At 34.6% G+C, this 16,115-nt stretch overlaps 1 protein-coding gene across 1 annotated transcript in view; it reads right to left on the bottom strand.

Moving 5' to 3' along the window:
• Positions 1-16,115, bottom strand: part of CCDC39 (coiled-coil domain 39 molecular ruler complex subunit) — a 42,314-nt gene that overhangs the window by 12,822 nt on the left and 13,377 nt on the right. Inside the window, exons 8-13 of the mRNA XM_044771130.2 lie at positions 13,686-13,789; positions 13,237-13,369; positions 10,082-10,276; positions 8,965-9,129; positions 6,291-6,428; positions 4,436-4,644 (exon numbers count right to left, since the gene is read on the bottom strand). Coding sequence (XP_044627065.2) covers positions 4,436-4,644; positions 6,291-6,428; positions 8,965-9,129; positions 10,082-10,276; positions 13,237-13,369; positions 13,686-13,789 — 944 coding nt within the window. The remainder of the gene's footprint in view (positions 1-4,435; positions 4,645-6,290; positions 6,429-8,964; positions 9,130-10,081; positions 10,277-13,236; positions 13,370-13,685; positions 13,790-16,115) is intronic.

Raw genomic sequence — 16,115 nt, 5'->3', positions numbered from 1 at the left:
GAGTCTTCCCATTTAGAGGAGAGACCTGTTGGAGAAAGAGATCTACCTAATTGAAGAAGAAACCCATACCAGCTAGCTGTACCAATCACCACGATTATTAATCAAGAGTTTGTTAACAAATACAACAGAAAGTCAAGGACTATCAGACATTTGTAGAAAGCTAACAGTATGAATGAAAACAACAAAATGAGCAAAGACAGAACAGACCCTAAGAGAAACAAAGATAATGAATGGGGTAGAAGAGAACTTTCAAAGTATTCTAATTACTATGCTCTAAAAGTATTCCCAAAATACCCATAAAATAAGAATAGGCTACTATGAAAAGAAAGGACAAATAAAGGAACAAGAGTTCTTGCAAATAATTTCCCCTTTTCAATTTAAAAGTCGTGAAGCAGAAAGATTGAATCAGTGAGTTAGAGAGATGGAGAAAGAGAGGCAGAGGCGGGGGTGGGGAGGAGATAGAAAGGAGGAGAATGAGGGGGGAAAGAATGAGAAAATACAAAAAAGTGGAATAAAAAGAATAGAAAATTAAAAACAAGAGAAAAGTTAAGAAATCTGGAAGACAGATCTAAGAAGGCCAACATCCATTAAAAATCAGCAACAAATGGGAAGAATAGAGAGTGGTGTGAGAGAAAAATTAAAGAATAGAAAAATATTTTCCTGACCTGAAGAAAGACTTAAATGAAATAATTGAAAGACTCCACCAAGGGTCAAACAAGGAAAATGAAAAAAGATAAAACACCCAGACACGAGGAGATTCTGAAACCCCAAGTATAAAAAGATTGTCCCAAAGCTTCTGGAAACAAAACAAAAACCAGATTCCCCACAAAATAAAATGAATTAGTCCAGAATCAGACCTCTCATAAATAACACTGTAGTCTAGCAGAATATGAAATAATGCTTCCCAAGTTCAACTGTAATTCAAATATGGGATAGAATAAATATGTTTAAAACATGCAAGGACTCAAATTTCAGAAAACATCAAACCTGAAAAAAAATTCAACTGAGTCCGCAAAAGTGAAAACAGGAATCCAAGAAAATAAGATGACAAAGGATACATGAAAGATTATTAAACCAAGAAACAAGTAAAACAGGTTGAAATGATGCTGGCAATTGGCTGTACAGTTTAATGCAAGTTATAAGAAAGGAGTTCTTCAAAAAGTAGAGACATACTATTAGAAACAATAAGTATGGGGCCAGCCTAGTGAGGCAGCAGTTAAATTCGCATGTTCTGCTTTGGCAGCCCGGGGTTCGCCAGTTCGGATCCTGGGTGCAGACATGGCACCGAGTGGCAAGCCATGCTGTGGTAGGCACCCCACATATAAAGTAGAGGAAGATGGGCAGGGATGTTAGCTCAGTGCCAGTCTTCCTCAGCAAAAAGAGGAGGATTGGCGGCAGATGTTAGCTCAGGTCTAATCTTCCTCAAAAAGAAAAAGAAACAATAAATAACAACCTGAAACTATAATCAGGGAGTTCAACAACACATGAAAGATGGAGAGAGGAAATGCACCAGTAAAAGATGCAAAAAGTCTTATTTCTCTTAGGAAGAAAAAAACAATAGGAACTAATTAATCTCCAGTACTCCTAGAGAAATAGGAAGATTAAAATTTCTTTTGAATTTAAGAATAACCAACAAAATAATTAAAATTAGAGTGTAGATAGTCCAATAATTAAAGAGAAAAGAAGGAAAAAAACAAAATTCAGTAAAACTAATGAAAGACAGGAAAGACAATAAGAATACCTACCATAGGATCCAGCTATTACACTTGTAGGTATTTACCCAAGAGAAAAGAGAGCATATATCCATGTCAAGAACACACATGTCCATAGCAGCTTTATCTGCAATAGCCAAAAACTGGAAACAATTCAAGTGTTCATCAACAGGTAAATGTATATATAAACTGGGGTAGATATACACAATGGAATATTACTACTCAGGGATAAAAAGCCGGGATCAGCAAGGCATCCTGCCCTGCCACCTGTTTTTGTACAGCCCTCAAGCAAAGAATGGCTTTTACTTTTTTTTTCTTTTTGCTTGAGGAAGATTGTCACTGAGCTAACATCTGTGCCAATCTTCCTCTACTTTATGTGGGATGCCACCACAGTGTAGCTTGACGAGCAGTGTAAGGTCCATGCCCAGGATCTGGGCCTGCAAACCCCAGGCCACAGAAGCAGAGCACATGAACTTAACCACTACACCACCGGACCGGCCCTGGCTTTTACATGTTTTAACGTAAAGTGGTTGAAAAAAACCAAGAGGAAAATTGTATTTCATGAAAAATAAAAATTATATGAAATTCAAATTTCAGGGTCCATAAAGTTTTATTGGAACTCAGCCATGCTGATTTATTTGCATTGTCTATGACTGCTTTCCTTCTACAATAACAAATTGAGTTGTTGCAACAGAGACCGTATGGCCCACAAAACCTATAATATTTACTATCTGGCACTTATAAAAAAATGCGTAGAATACAGCTAAAGTAGTACTTAGAGGAACTGTTTAGCCTTCAAAGTTGAAAATTAATAGCTAAGCATCTATCTCAAAAAGTTAGAAAAGGAACATCAAAATAAACCCACAAAAATACAAGGAAAAAGTAGTAAATGTGAGAGCTACAATTAATAAAATAGAAAATGAATCTGCAATAGAAAAAATCAGCAATAGTTGATTATTTTTCAAAGAGTAATAAAATTAACTACTGACTTATCCCACCCAAAAAAGAGAAGTCACAAATAACCAATAACTGCAGCTGTTAATCAATAATACAATGATATTGTGAACAACTTTATGGAAATAACTTTGAAATTTTAGATTAAATGGAAAAGTTTTCCTAGAGAAAAATATAATTTACTAAAACTGATTCAAGAAGAAATACAAAATCTGCATTGTCCTATAACCAATAAATAAATCGAACCAACAGTTGAAAATCCTCTTCAAAAAACTCCAGGCCTCCAATGGCCTTACCAGTGAGGTCTTTGAAAATTCAAGAAAGATATAATTCTACTCTTTTACAAACTTATCCACAGTATAGAAAAATAAGGAACACACATAAATCATTTTATGGAAGTAGACATAAATTTAATAACCTGATAACAAGGGCAGTAGAGAAAAAATAATTATAAGCATGGTTGCAAAAACCATATGAAAATATTACCAAACAGAATCTAGATATATACAAAATGTAATATGTGACAGACAAGTTGCATTTATTCCAGGAATGTAAGGTTGTTTTAACTTTGAAAAAATGAATCAATACATTAATTACGTTAACAGATTAAAGGAGCTACATCATATCAATGAATGCAGAAAAAGCATCTAAGAAAATTCAATATCCATTCCTGATTAAACAAATTAAAACAACGTCTTAGCAAAGAATGAAAATAGATGGGAGTTCCCTTAATATTATAAAGAGTATCTCAAAAAACACTATGGTAGGGGCTGGCCCGGTGGCGCAGCGGTTAAGTGCACACGTTCCACTTCGGCAGCCCAGGGTCCGCCACTTCAGATCCCGGGTGCCGACATGGCCCCACTTGTCAAGCCATGCTGTGGCAGGTGTCCCACGTATAAAGTAGAGGAAGATGGGCACGGATGTTAGCTCAGGGCCAGTCTTCCTCAGCAAAAAGAGGAGAATTGCCAGCAGATGTTAGCTCAGGGCTAATCTTCCTCAAAAACTAAAAAATTAATAAAAAACCAGTTCACACTTAAGGTGAAACAATGGACACTTTCCCTTTGAGATCAGGTGTAAGACCAGGGTATCTGCAGTCACCACTGCTACTCAGCATTGAAATGATAACAAGGGCAACAAAGCAAGAAAAAGAAAGCTATAAAGATTGAAAAGGAAGACACAAAAGATGAAAAAAAGTTATGTGCAAATGATGTGAATGAAATACCTAGAAATTAGAATCTACAGATCAGTTGGTAGAATTAATGAGTTTAAGCAAGGTTGCTGGATACTTAATATACAGAAATCAACTGTATTTCTGTATACCAGGAACAGATCAAAAATCAAATGTTTTAAAAGGAAATAACATTGACAGTAATGTTAAAAAAAATTAACATGTAGCCAGGAATAAATCTTATAAAATGCAAAACCTCTAGGGAAAAATAGCTTCGATAATGACAGCTATTGGGTATCCATAAGGGAAAACATGTAACTGACCCTTACCACAAACTATACACCAAAATCACTTCCAAGGGTTTGATTAATGATCCTATTGTATAAGGCAGCATCTAAAGAATGAGGCGTTAACCAAAGGAGAAAGAGCGGAAAAGCATAGATTTATGGTTAAAATATGTCCTATATATTACATTAGAAGCCTTTTCAAATGATTAAGAAAAAGAAGGACATCCAGGTGGTGGAGAGAGCAGTCAGTTCTTCTGACATTAACTTAATATTTTCAAAATTCTTTAGCAGTATTTTAAGACTCTTATTATTACCTTATGTTTTGCCGTTCTTGATCAACATATCTTATTTGTGATGCAAGCATTGTTTTGTGAACCTTAATTTCTTCAGTTCGTTCTTCCATAGCTGTGCGTATCTGCTGCTTTCTTTTCTCCAGAGAAAGAACTTCTTCTGCCTTACTGTGAAGCATTTCTCGAGTACGTTTAACTTCAAGTTTTAAAAGATTGTCTTCAATCATCAAATCCTATCAACATAACAAAATTGTCAAATATTGAAATATTTATTTGTACACCCAAACCAAAATATTTTTCTTTTTTATTGCTACAAAAGTCAAACTTGAAAATACAACTTTTTCTAATTTGACTATTGACCAAGATATCAACTCGGGTTAAATTTAAATTGCTCTGAGTCATGACTCTATTTGTTCTTTTTCTTTTAAAAAAAAAGAGTTTATGGCTATTCCAAGTCTTTTATTATAATTCAATTTTGCATTCAAGTTTTACTAAAAAAAAAAAAAAAAGGAAGAAGTTATTCCTAAAATTGAAACTTACAACATCCAGAATATACATAACATCCTATGGATGAGAATTTTTACATTCTAAACTAAACCTCACAAAATAATGTATAAATAAATTCTTATTTTAAAACATTTCAATCATGAGTAGAATAGTGACACAAGAGTACACAAAGAGATCAATTTTCAAAGTAGAAACCCCAGAAACAAAGATTCCAGAAAATAAAATTTTACTATTTCAAAACACAGCTTTTCAGCTAGAGAAAAGATCAGATATCTACATTTCACATGTACCCAAAATAAATTCTAGATGAATGAAAAAACAATGTAAGAGATGAAACCAATGCAGCTGCTAGAAATACTAAACTTTTATTTGAGTTTTAGTGTGAAAAAGAAGTTTCTAGGCATAAAAATTATACAGAGATAAACACAAATATTTGACGTTAAAAAAAGTTTTTATGTCAAAAATCTTACTAAAAGTTTAAAGACAAATGGGAAAAATATTGACAATATTTATGACAGAGTTAATATCTTTATATATGAAGATCTTTTGCAAAGAAACTTAAAAACATAAACCTTCTAATGGAAATATGGGCCAAGAACATAAGCTAGAAATCCAAAAAGAAATATTATGGAACATAACATCATAGAAAAAATGTTTTAAACATTTTTACTTAAACATAAATATTTAAAATTTTATGTTTGAATATAACATGTTTTAAAAGGTCACCAATTTTAAAAATGCAGAGTAAAAACAATGAGATACCATGTTTGTCCATCAAATTGACAACAATTTTCTAAATAATATTATCCCGCTTTGGTGGTGGTGAGTAAAATGGAATGCTTACACACTGCTGGTGAGTCTTAACTGAACCCTCGAGAGGGCAATTCGGCTTAAAAATAGTTTCAAGACACGAAAATATTCTTTCTTTGTGAACCATAATTATACAGCTGGAAATTTATCCTAAGGAGCTAAATGAACAGCTGTACAGTGATGCATGTGCACAGCACATGATGTGCATTTAGAACAGCGGAGCACTGGAAACAGACACATACCTAAAAAATAAGAGCTGGTGAAACAGATCACGGTAACTTCCTGCCGTGGACTGTAAGAAGCCTTTAAAAATATTTTTTAAAGAAGATTTCATGTTTTGGAAACATGTACAATATATTTAAAAAATTTTTTAAATATAATATTTAAAGCCAATTTTCTTTAAAAGACTGGAAGAAAATAATACACTTCAACAGTTTATCTTGTGTACAGTGATTACAGTGACTGATTTTCTTCTTTATAATTTGCTATCTTTTTAAAATTTTCTTCAATTAGCATGAAAACGTAGTTTTTAATGCTATATATGCATATGATTTTATTGCACCTGTTTCAAAGCTTTGGCTTCATTAAGTTCTTTCTCTGATCTGTCATTGAAAAGGTTTAGTTCATTTATTTTGGTCATGAGGAGCTGTTTTTCATCATGATTTTTACTATTTGACTTCTTCATAAAGTAAAGATCATTCTGTAAAAAAGAAAAAAGGTACATAAATACATATTTAAATAACAATATTAAATATATCTTACAATAAATTATATGCTCCATTAATATTTATAATAATCAGGTTTTTTAATCTCACTCTTCATGCTCTAATGTCTCTAATATAATATACATGGATATTCACACAGAAAGATTTTCATTTTTATCATCTATTGATATTTGGGCTTAGTTTGAATTTGATAATTCTAGGAAATATTATTTATGGTTACAGTTCAACCTGAATGATTAGGTGATTGCCATTTATGGGGAGAAATGAGAGCAGGGAGCCCAAGCTTTGGTTCAATATATGTTCACCTTCTGGAGTTCATTATTTGATTCAACCCAAGTCACAGAAAGTAAAAACATTAACAGTCGGAGAAAGTATAGGGTCTTGGTTAACAGCACAAGCTCTGGAATCAGATGGCCTTAATTCCATATTAGCCATCTGACCCTGGTGGGCAACCTACTCTTTCTCAGTTTCCTCATTTCTAAAATGGAGATAATAACAGTACCTACCTCCCTGAGTTGTTTGAAGATTAAGAAGTTACTGTCACAGAGTATATACAATGCTGTTTGACACATGGAAGTGTCATGTATTATTATTATTCTTACATATATAATCACATATTGCTAGAGAGAAAAATACTAGATAAGATCCAATTCCATCAGATGCATAAATGGGCCTTGTACACACCCAGATACCCGTTTTCTAGCTTTAGCCAGTTTTTATCCTCCCTCCCACCCAGAACCCAGAACAAGATTTGTGCTGTTAGTGCCCTCGGGTACCTAAAGCAAAAACTTTGTAGTTCCGAGATCTCTCTCTTTTTCTCTCTCTCCCTCTCTCCCTGTCTCCCTCCTTCCTCTGCCTTTCTCATTGCCTGTATTTCTCTGAAGTATCAGACCTCTGACTGAAGCAAGACAGTAAGAAGAGGAACTTTTTTTTACATAAAGATACGATTTCATAAAATTAATTTTTAGAACAAAAAAAATTTTAATTTAGGATGATTTTCAAACAGAAGAAATTAGTTTCCATTATGCAAAATGAGAGATGGAGGGGCATGGGAGAGGGAATGCAGAATGACTTTACAATCTGAGGCAACGATTGAGAGAGCAAACCTTCATTAGAAGGGTAACTGGCTTCAATATCTTTAAAAATTCACTTGCATTTCTATTCATTTATTTATCTCTCTGTTAAAATCAGAGTTGGGATAGGCATAAACACTATAAGTACAACTGCATGATGGACAGAGCCAGGCGGTGACTAAAAGAGGGAACACTGGATCCAGCCCCACACAGCAAAACAGACACAACTCAGTCAAGAGACGTTCAGATACAAATGTCACCCTCCTATCGTTCTGGAGCATTAATATTCTCATATTCTAAATAATTAAACGATACCATTTATTGAGTACCTACTAAAAGCACTGTGCTGACATATATATTGCTGCTAATTCTCCCAAATGCCCCAGAATAATATTAAATTATTTTTTCCATTTAATAGATGAGTGAACTAGAGCTCAGAAAGTTAAAATAGTAGTAGCGGTGTAACCTTGACATTCAAAACTAGTTCTTTCTGATTCCAAAATATATGCTCTTTTCCACTAAACCAAGAAAGAAGTTAAAAAGATATTTCATCAGGCTACAAACTACTACAAACGAAAATTTTATTATCTTGAAATTTTTTTAAAAATTTTTAATTTTAAAAAGTTAATAGCTCCCTTTCACCTTGGTAGCTTCCTAAAGGAATTCAGGACAATTCTTCTAATAACCACTAGAGGACGCTCATCACCAGCCTTTCCAGCTGTTAAGTAACATTTAAACCCTCTGGAGTTCTCGTCCCATTCAGATCCACATTCTCACTCCTTCACTCTCACTCTCCAATTAAACTTTAACATAGCTTCTATATTTGATAGGTCCCCCTAACATAGGTTTTATATTAAAATACCTAAAGATGAAGAACATCTTCACCTTATTAACAAAATCGTGTCATTTGAAATATTGTAACTAAGTAAATATTTGAATAACAACATTAGATGACCCATAAAAGAGCAGCTTCTTCGAGAGGTCATTTCAGAGATAATGGGCAATCAAGTTATTATGACAGATACACAGCTGAAAACTGGAATTTATCAATGTTATAAATTGTGTACTGTTTAAGAGTATTTTGAAGTCATATGGGCTGGGGATTAAATCTCTGCTCTCCGTGTACCAGCTGTGTAACCGTGGACAAGTTGCTTAATCTGTAAAACAAGTAATAATAGCTTCCTCACAAGACATTTATAAGGATTAAATGAAATACAATACTAAAAGCATGTAATATATTTAGCATAAGGTAAGTACATAATGGTAATGTTATATTCTCATATTATAGAGATATGAACATTAATTCATACATATGTTATATATGTAGGTAGCTTGGGAATCATCCTATCTGAAGTAGAGTCTGAGGAACATGTTCACTTAAACAGAATGACTCATGACTAGCACATTTGAAGAGTAAAGAGTATTTTGGCTAAGTTACATGAAGCTTCTTGATCTGTGTTTCCAAAAGGCCAACTGTAGATTTTTTGTCTTCGAATGTCTTTTTAAGTTCAACCACTTTTGCTTCAAGGGCTTGTTTTTCTTCTGAATTAATTTCTCCCTTCAACCGCGACATTCGGCGTTCTACTTGTTGAATGTAAAAATCCTATTACAGATTTTAAAAATAAGTTAGTAAGGAGAAAAAAACAGTTAAAACCATTTCTATAAATACAAAAACACAGTAAATTCTTCCTTATGAGTTTGGCCTGGGGTGTCGTCATTTACTTAAAGTCATTTTAATCCTTCAGTAATTTATAGGATAAAATCCAAAATCCAAGAGTAAGGAACTCTAAGGGGAGAAACAGCAAACTATTCTTCAAGAAACAGGGTACGTGATAGTGAAATGGAAGTAATCTTCCGAAAATATAACAAAGTCAGCCAGGGGTCTATTTATCTTACATACTACCATGATGAACCTCAGTAAATACACTGGACTTACGTGGACATGGATTTTTGAGGGTACATGCAAAAAAAAATGATAGAATCACAAATTATTAGCCACAAAAGGCTCAAATATGATGAGCTTCTAATAAATTATTTTTTAAATTATACTTTAGCATCTGTAATCTTGAGAAACTAAGAATATATTAGGGGGGAGTTAAGATGTAAAGAGGGAAGACATTAAGAAATTAACATGAGACAGAATACATACATAGAACAAGTAAGGAAAAACTAAAAAATACTTTTAACTGTTGGTCTAGGGGTAGGGCTGGGGAAGCCATTGCACAACTAAGAATCAACACATGGTTTTCTAGGTTTCAGATATCCCAATCCTTGTTTTGTTTTACTACAGGTGCAATTGCCCCAGGCTCCTTTAAAGCATGGTTCTCCCTCACTAGAGTTGTCTATCCTCTTAACTGTTCATTTCAGATCAAGAAAAAAAATAGCTTTGAAGGCCCCTCACTCCACTACTGACCTAACATGACAACCCTTCTTCAGCAGCTGTCTCTCCTTCCAAGAGGGCTTAGCAATCTTCGTTTCCTTGGGACACTGCAGGATCTTGACCATTACAACTATAACAAATCAATATGGAAGATAATCATAAGAATAACATCTACCTGACTGTACATAATTTCTTGCTGCTTCAAGGTTTCAAAGTCCAGTTTATGTAACTGATGGTTGAGGTGCTTCAGAGAGGAACGGGTTCCTTCAATTTCTGATACAACTGCTTTTTCTTTCGTTGTCTCAGCCTGTAATTCCTGAACTTTCTTAAACAGCACATCTTTCACTATGTTTAATTGAACTTCCACTTCCTGAGGATCAGAATAATAGTGATTAATGAAATTATAATACCTTAAACTGTTTTAATATATGAACATTATAATTTAGGGGCTTATAAACGAACCCCCAACATTTCAGCCCTTGAGAATACAAAGCCCTTCCCACAATTTCAACAAATTCCCAACACTTCTTGTAGTCTGCTCTCCTCCAGTAGACTAGTAGTTCTCTATTCCTGTATCATGCATCTCCATCTGTCATCTTAATTCTATCCTATGCTACGCTAGCCTTAGAACTTGGCCACTCCACTGGTTTCCTTAGAAATAAAATATGCTGGAGACACACAGCTTATAAGTTCACAAAATTTACTGAAGTCTTGAGGATGTTACGGGGAAGAAATCACATCCCCCAGTCTCCTACCATATTTTGGGCACTATCCAGTGGTGAGCAGGTAAATGTTTAACCACCAGCTTCCCAGTGAATGGGAGGTGAGGAGGAAGAGCCTGATTTCCATGGTGTAAATACTCCCACTATGGCCAATTTCAAGCTACTAATATGATACCACTAAATGCACAGTTGGGAAGAGAGATGCAGTAGGAGACCATTATGGTTTATTTCCACTATAGGGACACATAGATGTAAGTAATCTTAAGTAACCTTAAGAGCATAGATAATGGTAAAATAACTTGGAAGTGATGAGTGCTGAGTAATTACTACTTTTGTTTTTAATATAATTTGTTTTAATTCTAAGTCTATATAATTTACTTTTTTTTTTTTTTTTGAGGAAGATTAGCCCTGAGCTAACATCTACTGCCAATCCTCCTCTTTCTGCTGAGGAAGACTGGCCCTGAGCTAACATCTGTGCCCATTTTCCTCTACTTTACATGTGGACACCTATCACAGCATGGCTTGCCAAGCAGTGCCATGTCCACACCCGGGATCCAAACCAGCAAACCCGGGGCACCTAAGCAGAACATGCTCACTTAACCACTGCGCCACTGGGCTGGCCCTATAATTTACTTTTTAATAGTAGCTATGTTTAGCAGCCAACTTGCAAAATTCCAGAAAATTTAACTATCAGCTCTTGTGAGCTGGTAGGGGCTGGCCCCAAAACACAATTGGCACTACCCCTCATTCATACCTTGCCTCCAGTTGCCCTCCCTACATGTACAGCCCTCTAGGAAATAGAAACCAGTGCCCTATTCCCACTGCTCCTTTCCCAGGAGGCAGATCTGTCTTGACCTCAAGGCTTCATAACCAATGTATTCTAGGCTTCAAACAGATCTACCATGCCAAGATCTATTGAAAATTATCATTTTAAAAATGTTGAAATAGGGCCAGCCCCAGTGGCCTAGTGGTTAAGTTCAGCACACCCTGCTTCAGCAGCCCAGGTTCAGTTCCCCAGCATGGACCCACACAACTCTGTTAGTGGCCATGCTTGTTGGCAGCCCACACACTAAAAAAAAAAAAGAAATGGAGGAAGACTGGCACAGATGTTAGCTCAGGGAAAATCTTCCTCAGGAAAAAAAAAAGGTTGAAATAATTTCCTTTTGTGCTCTTATACTCAGATAAGCATATTTCCCTTTAGCAACCAATGAATCTTACTATGAAACAAAAGAAGTCTGTGATTGGCACGCTTAAATTTCCACAAATCAAGAAGTATAATCTGATGTAATCTTATAAAATGCATTGTTTTTCAAATAATAGATAATTTTCATTGGGTTTAAGACCTTTTCAAAGATTACCTAGCAGAGTTTTAAAGTCAGTGCTTAGTGGTGGATAACAGTACATCTCCAAAACATATAGGGTTGGGATTTTTTCAAACAGACAAAAACCAACAGCTACAAAAGCCAAGATTATGACCACCACCCTGCTACAGCACAATCAGTACACACGCAGCCAATCTTATTTTTTCCTAACTCAGCTAATTTCTTCAAAAATGTCACTCGTTTTTCATTCTGTCATCAAAAGGTCTAGTTCACACAAATTTCACAGTCTTTACGGATTTCTGATAAATTCTAATAATGTCCCACCTCATGTGCTACAGAAAATTGTGCTGTTAGGAAAAAAAATAAAATAACTTTTTTCTTTAAAAATAATGTTGTATGATTTGTAATCAAATAGGACTCAAGTCAAGATTGCTGCATGACTTCACTACTCAGGAATTTTAAACATGCAACAGCTGAATTCTATCCGAATACAAGTGAAACCACACTTGATATGAGCCTCAGCAAATGAGAGATTTTGCCACCAGCTTCAGATGTCCCTCCCCTGCCCCCCTGAAAAAAAGAGTAAAAGCAAGAGTAGTACCTACAGCGTCAGGCCACACAAGTCACTTTGAGTTTTCAAAGAGGAAATGGTGAACCAGCCTTGCCAGTTCCTCAAAAATTAGCTTTAATGCTACCTACCGACATGCCAAAGAGATTAAGGTAGAAAGGGACGCCAGTAGAGTTAGGAAAGCGATAGCATTTAAGAGCCTATTTACCAATATATGGTGCCAGACCAATAAATGGTAAGGGGTTAAAGAGATAGTAGATGATGAAGAAATACAGGTAATGAATGTAGACCATTGGGAGGAATTTGATCACAAAAAAACACAAAAGATGATAATCAGGTGGAAATCAGTTGTAAAACAAGGGCACTTTTCAAGGTACATCTGCAATATAAGAACACGCATATATATGGGTGACAAACAGGGACATGGACACAGTAGGCTTTGGGAAGGCATGGAATCTCAGGCAGAGGGGCAACCTTTAAAAGAAGACATCAAAGTTCAATGCTGAAAGCAGAAGAAATGGAGAATTTGGAGCTTAAGAAGAGAGCAGGTCATGAACATCTTCAAAAGCAATGCATAAAAAGAGGTCCAACAGCCCTCTTTACAAATGTGATCACGCCAGAAAGCAGAGCCTCTTAAAAGACCTCCTACTCCTCTGGTCTCAATTAATTCACTATTGCTAAATTTGCTGAGTTTTTAAAAGTGGAAACTAGACTTTACCTTTACACCTCTTTCCTCCTCCTTTAGCATATCTTCCAAATTGGTAGCTTTCTCTTCTATAGACATAGTTTTCTCAGTTATATGCTTTAATTTATCTTTTGCAATCTGATTATGATTTTTAATTTTGTGTAACCTAGAGACGGTTTATGAGGAAAAAACAGAAAATGTGCCTAAAAAGTATTGCATGCAAACAAATGAGGTATAGTTTACCCTAAGATTTCTTCATATAACTGAAAGGTGTCTTTTGCCATAAACCTTTTTATCACCAATATATATTTAATAAACCATAAAAATATTGCTCCTGAGTATTTTTGATAAAAAAATCCAAGAAATGTTTTTAATGTAATAATTTAGTAGCCATAATTTTATAGTTATTTAACAAAAAAAATTTAATAACTTTTCCAGATGTAGTCAAAAATTATAAAAATATTTAAAAGTCTTTTTCTTACCTTGTTGTTTCTTCAAGAATATCCTTCTTTACTTTGGAAATATTTTTCCTCAGAGCCTCTAAATCACTGGAACTTCTATTAACAGTGGCTTTTAAAGAATCCAGCTATTTAATTAGTTAACAGATAGAAATTACATATTTACTCTATATCTTATAAATTAACTTCAGTACTAAGAAGTTCTATTCTAAACACTTTAATTTCTAACCTACATCACATGTATAAACACAGTAACCATGTTTCTGTAATATGTATTAACGGTTTCTCTTCTTGATTTAATATTAACTTTTAAATGACTTATTGAATAATACTGGCAAATTACAGAGACCTACATACATATTTTAAAAGCACATTAGAGCAAAAGTTTCAGAGCAATGGATTTAGCAAAGATTTCTCAGATATGACACTAAAGGTACAGGCAACAAAAGAAAAAACAGACAAACTGAACTTCATCAAAATTAAAAACTTTTGTGCATCAAAAGACATTATCAACAGAGTAAAAAGGCTACCCACAGAATGGGAGGAAATATTTGCAAAACATATATGTGATAAGGGATTACTATCCACAATATATGGAGAACTCCTAAAACTCAAAAACAATAACAAAAATCTGATTCAAAAATGGGCAAAGGACTTGACGTTTCTCCCAAGAAGATACACAAATAGTCAATAAGCAAACGAAAATATGCTCAATATCATTAATCATTTAAAAAACGCACGTCAAAACTACAATGAAACTCCACCTCACAACCATTAGGATGGCTACTATCGAAAATAAATAAATAGGAGCCTGCCCCGTAGCCAAGTGGTTATGTTTGCGTGCTCCACTTTGGCGGCCCAGGGTTTCGCTGGTTCGAATCCTGGGCATGGACATGGCACCACTCATCAAGCCATGCTGAGGCAGCATCCCACATGCCACAACTAGAAGGACCCACAACTAAAAATACACAACTATGTACCAGGGGGCTTTGGGAGAAAAAGGAAAAATAAAATCTTTTTTTTAAAAAAAAGAAAGAAAATAAATAAATAACTGTTGGCGAAGATGTGGAAAAATCGAACGCTGTTGGTGAGAACGTAACATGGTACAGCCACTGTGGAAAACAGTATGGCAGTTCCTCAAAAAATTAAAAATAGAATTACCATATGATCCAGAAAATCTGAGATAATTGTACACTCATGCTCATAGCAGCATTATTCACAATAGCTAAAACATGGAAGCAACCAAAGTGTCCATCAAGGGAGGAATGAATAAGCAAAATGTGGTATATATGTACACACAATGGAATACTATTCAGCCTTTAAAAGGAATGAACTTTTGACATACACTACAACATGGATGAACTTTGAGGACATTATGCTAAGTGAAATAAGCCAGTCCCAAAAAGACAAATAGTGCATGATTCCTTTCGTATGAGGTACTCAGAGTAGTCAAAATTATAGAGACAAAGTAGAATGGTGGTTGCCAGGGGTTGGCAGGGAGGAAGGAAGGGGAAGTTACTGTTTAATGGGCATAGCATTTCAGTTTTAGAAGAAGAAAAGAGTTATGGGAAATGGATGGTGGTAATGTTTGCACAACATTAAGAATGCATTTAACTACCGAACTGTACGCTTAAAAATGGTCAAGTTGGTAAATTGTATGTTAATGTGTATTTTACCACAACAAAAAAATCTGGAGAAAAATGAAGTACTGATACATACTGAAATATAGATGAACCTTGAAAACATCATGTAAGGAAAAGAATACAGACACAAAAGACCCCACATTATATGATTTCTACCACCTTTCTACTTCGGACATTATACGAAATGTCCAAAACAGACAAAGCCATAGAGACAGAAGGTAGATTAGTAGTTGCCAGGGGCCAGCTGGAGGGGGAAAGGAGAGTGACTGCTAATAGGTATGGGGTTGCTTTGTGAAGTAACAAAAATATTCTAAAATTAGATAGTTGTTGCACAATTCTGTGAATATACTAAAAAATACTGAATTGTATACTTTAAAATGGTGAATTATATCTCAATAAACAAATTATGAATGAATGAATAAATAAATCCCTGTATTCTTTTCTGCAATTGGTTTAAACTTTAAAATTTTTAAGAATGAGCTATTAGCAGTGACATTTAATCTAGGCAAGAAATTCATTTATTTTACGTTTTCAGGATCTTACATAATTATTCTCTTTGGACAGATAAAAAATAATCCTTTCTTCTTTATCAGAAATAAAAAGCATAACAACTTATAGAATAAAATTCTCTACAATATTCTAACTTCCCACCTAAACAGTGGTAACCTCAGATAAAATAGCCTCAAGGTACAAATTTCATAAAGATCCCTTTATTGCTAACTAAGGGGATCTCTACTCTCCCTATGGAATAATCTAGTTGGCATGTATGCCTGCAAAAGAAGAAAAGAACAAAGGAGGAGAAGTTTTGTTC

Source organism: Equus asinus, chromosome 5 (genome assembly GCF_041296235.1).
Source record: "Equus asinus isolate D_3611 breed Donkey chromosome 5, EquAss-T2T_v2, whole genome shotgun sequence".
Lineage (NCBI taxonomy): Eukaryota > Metazoa > Chordata > Mammalia > Perissodactyla > Equidae > Equus > Equus asinus.
The sequence above is the reverse complement of the archived record's forward strand: the minus strand, read 5'-3'. Positions and strand labels throughout refer to the sequence as shown.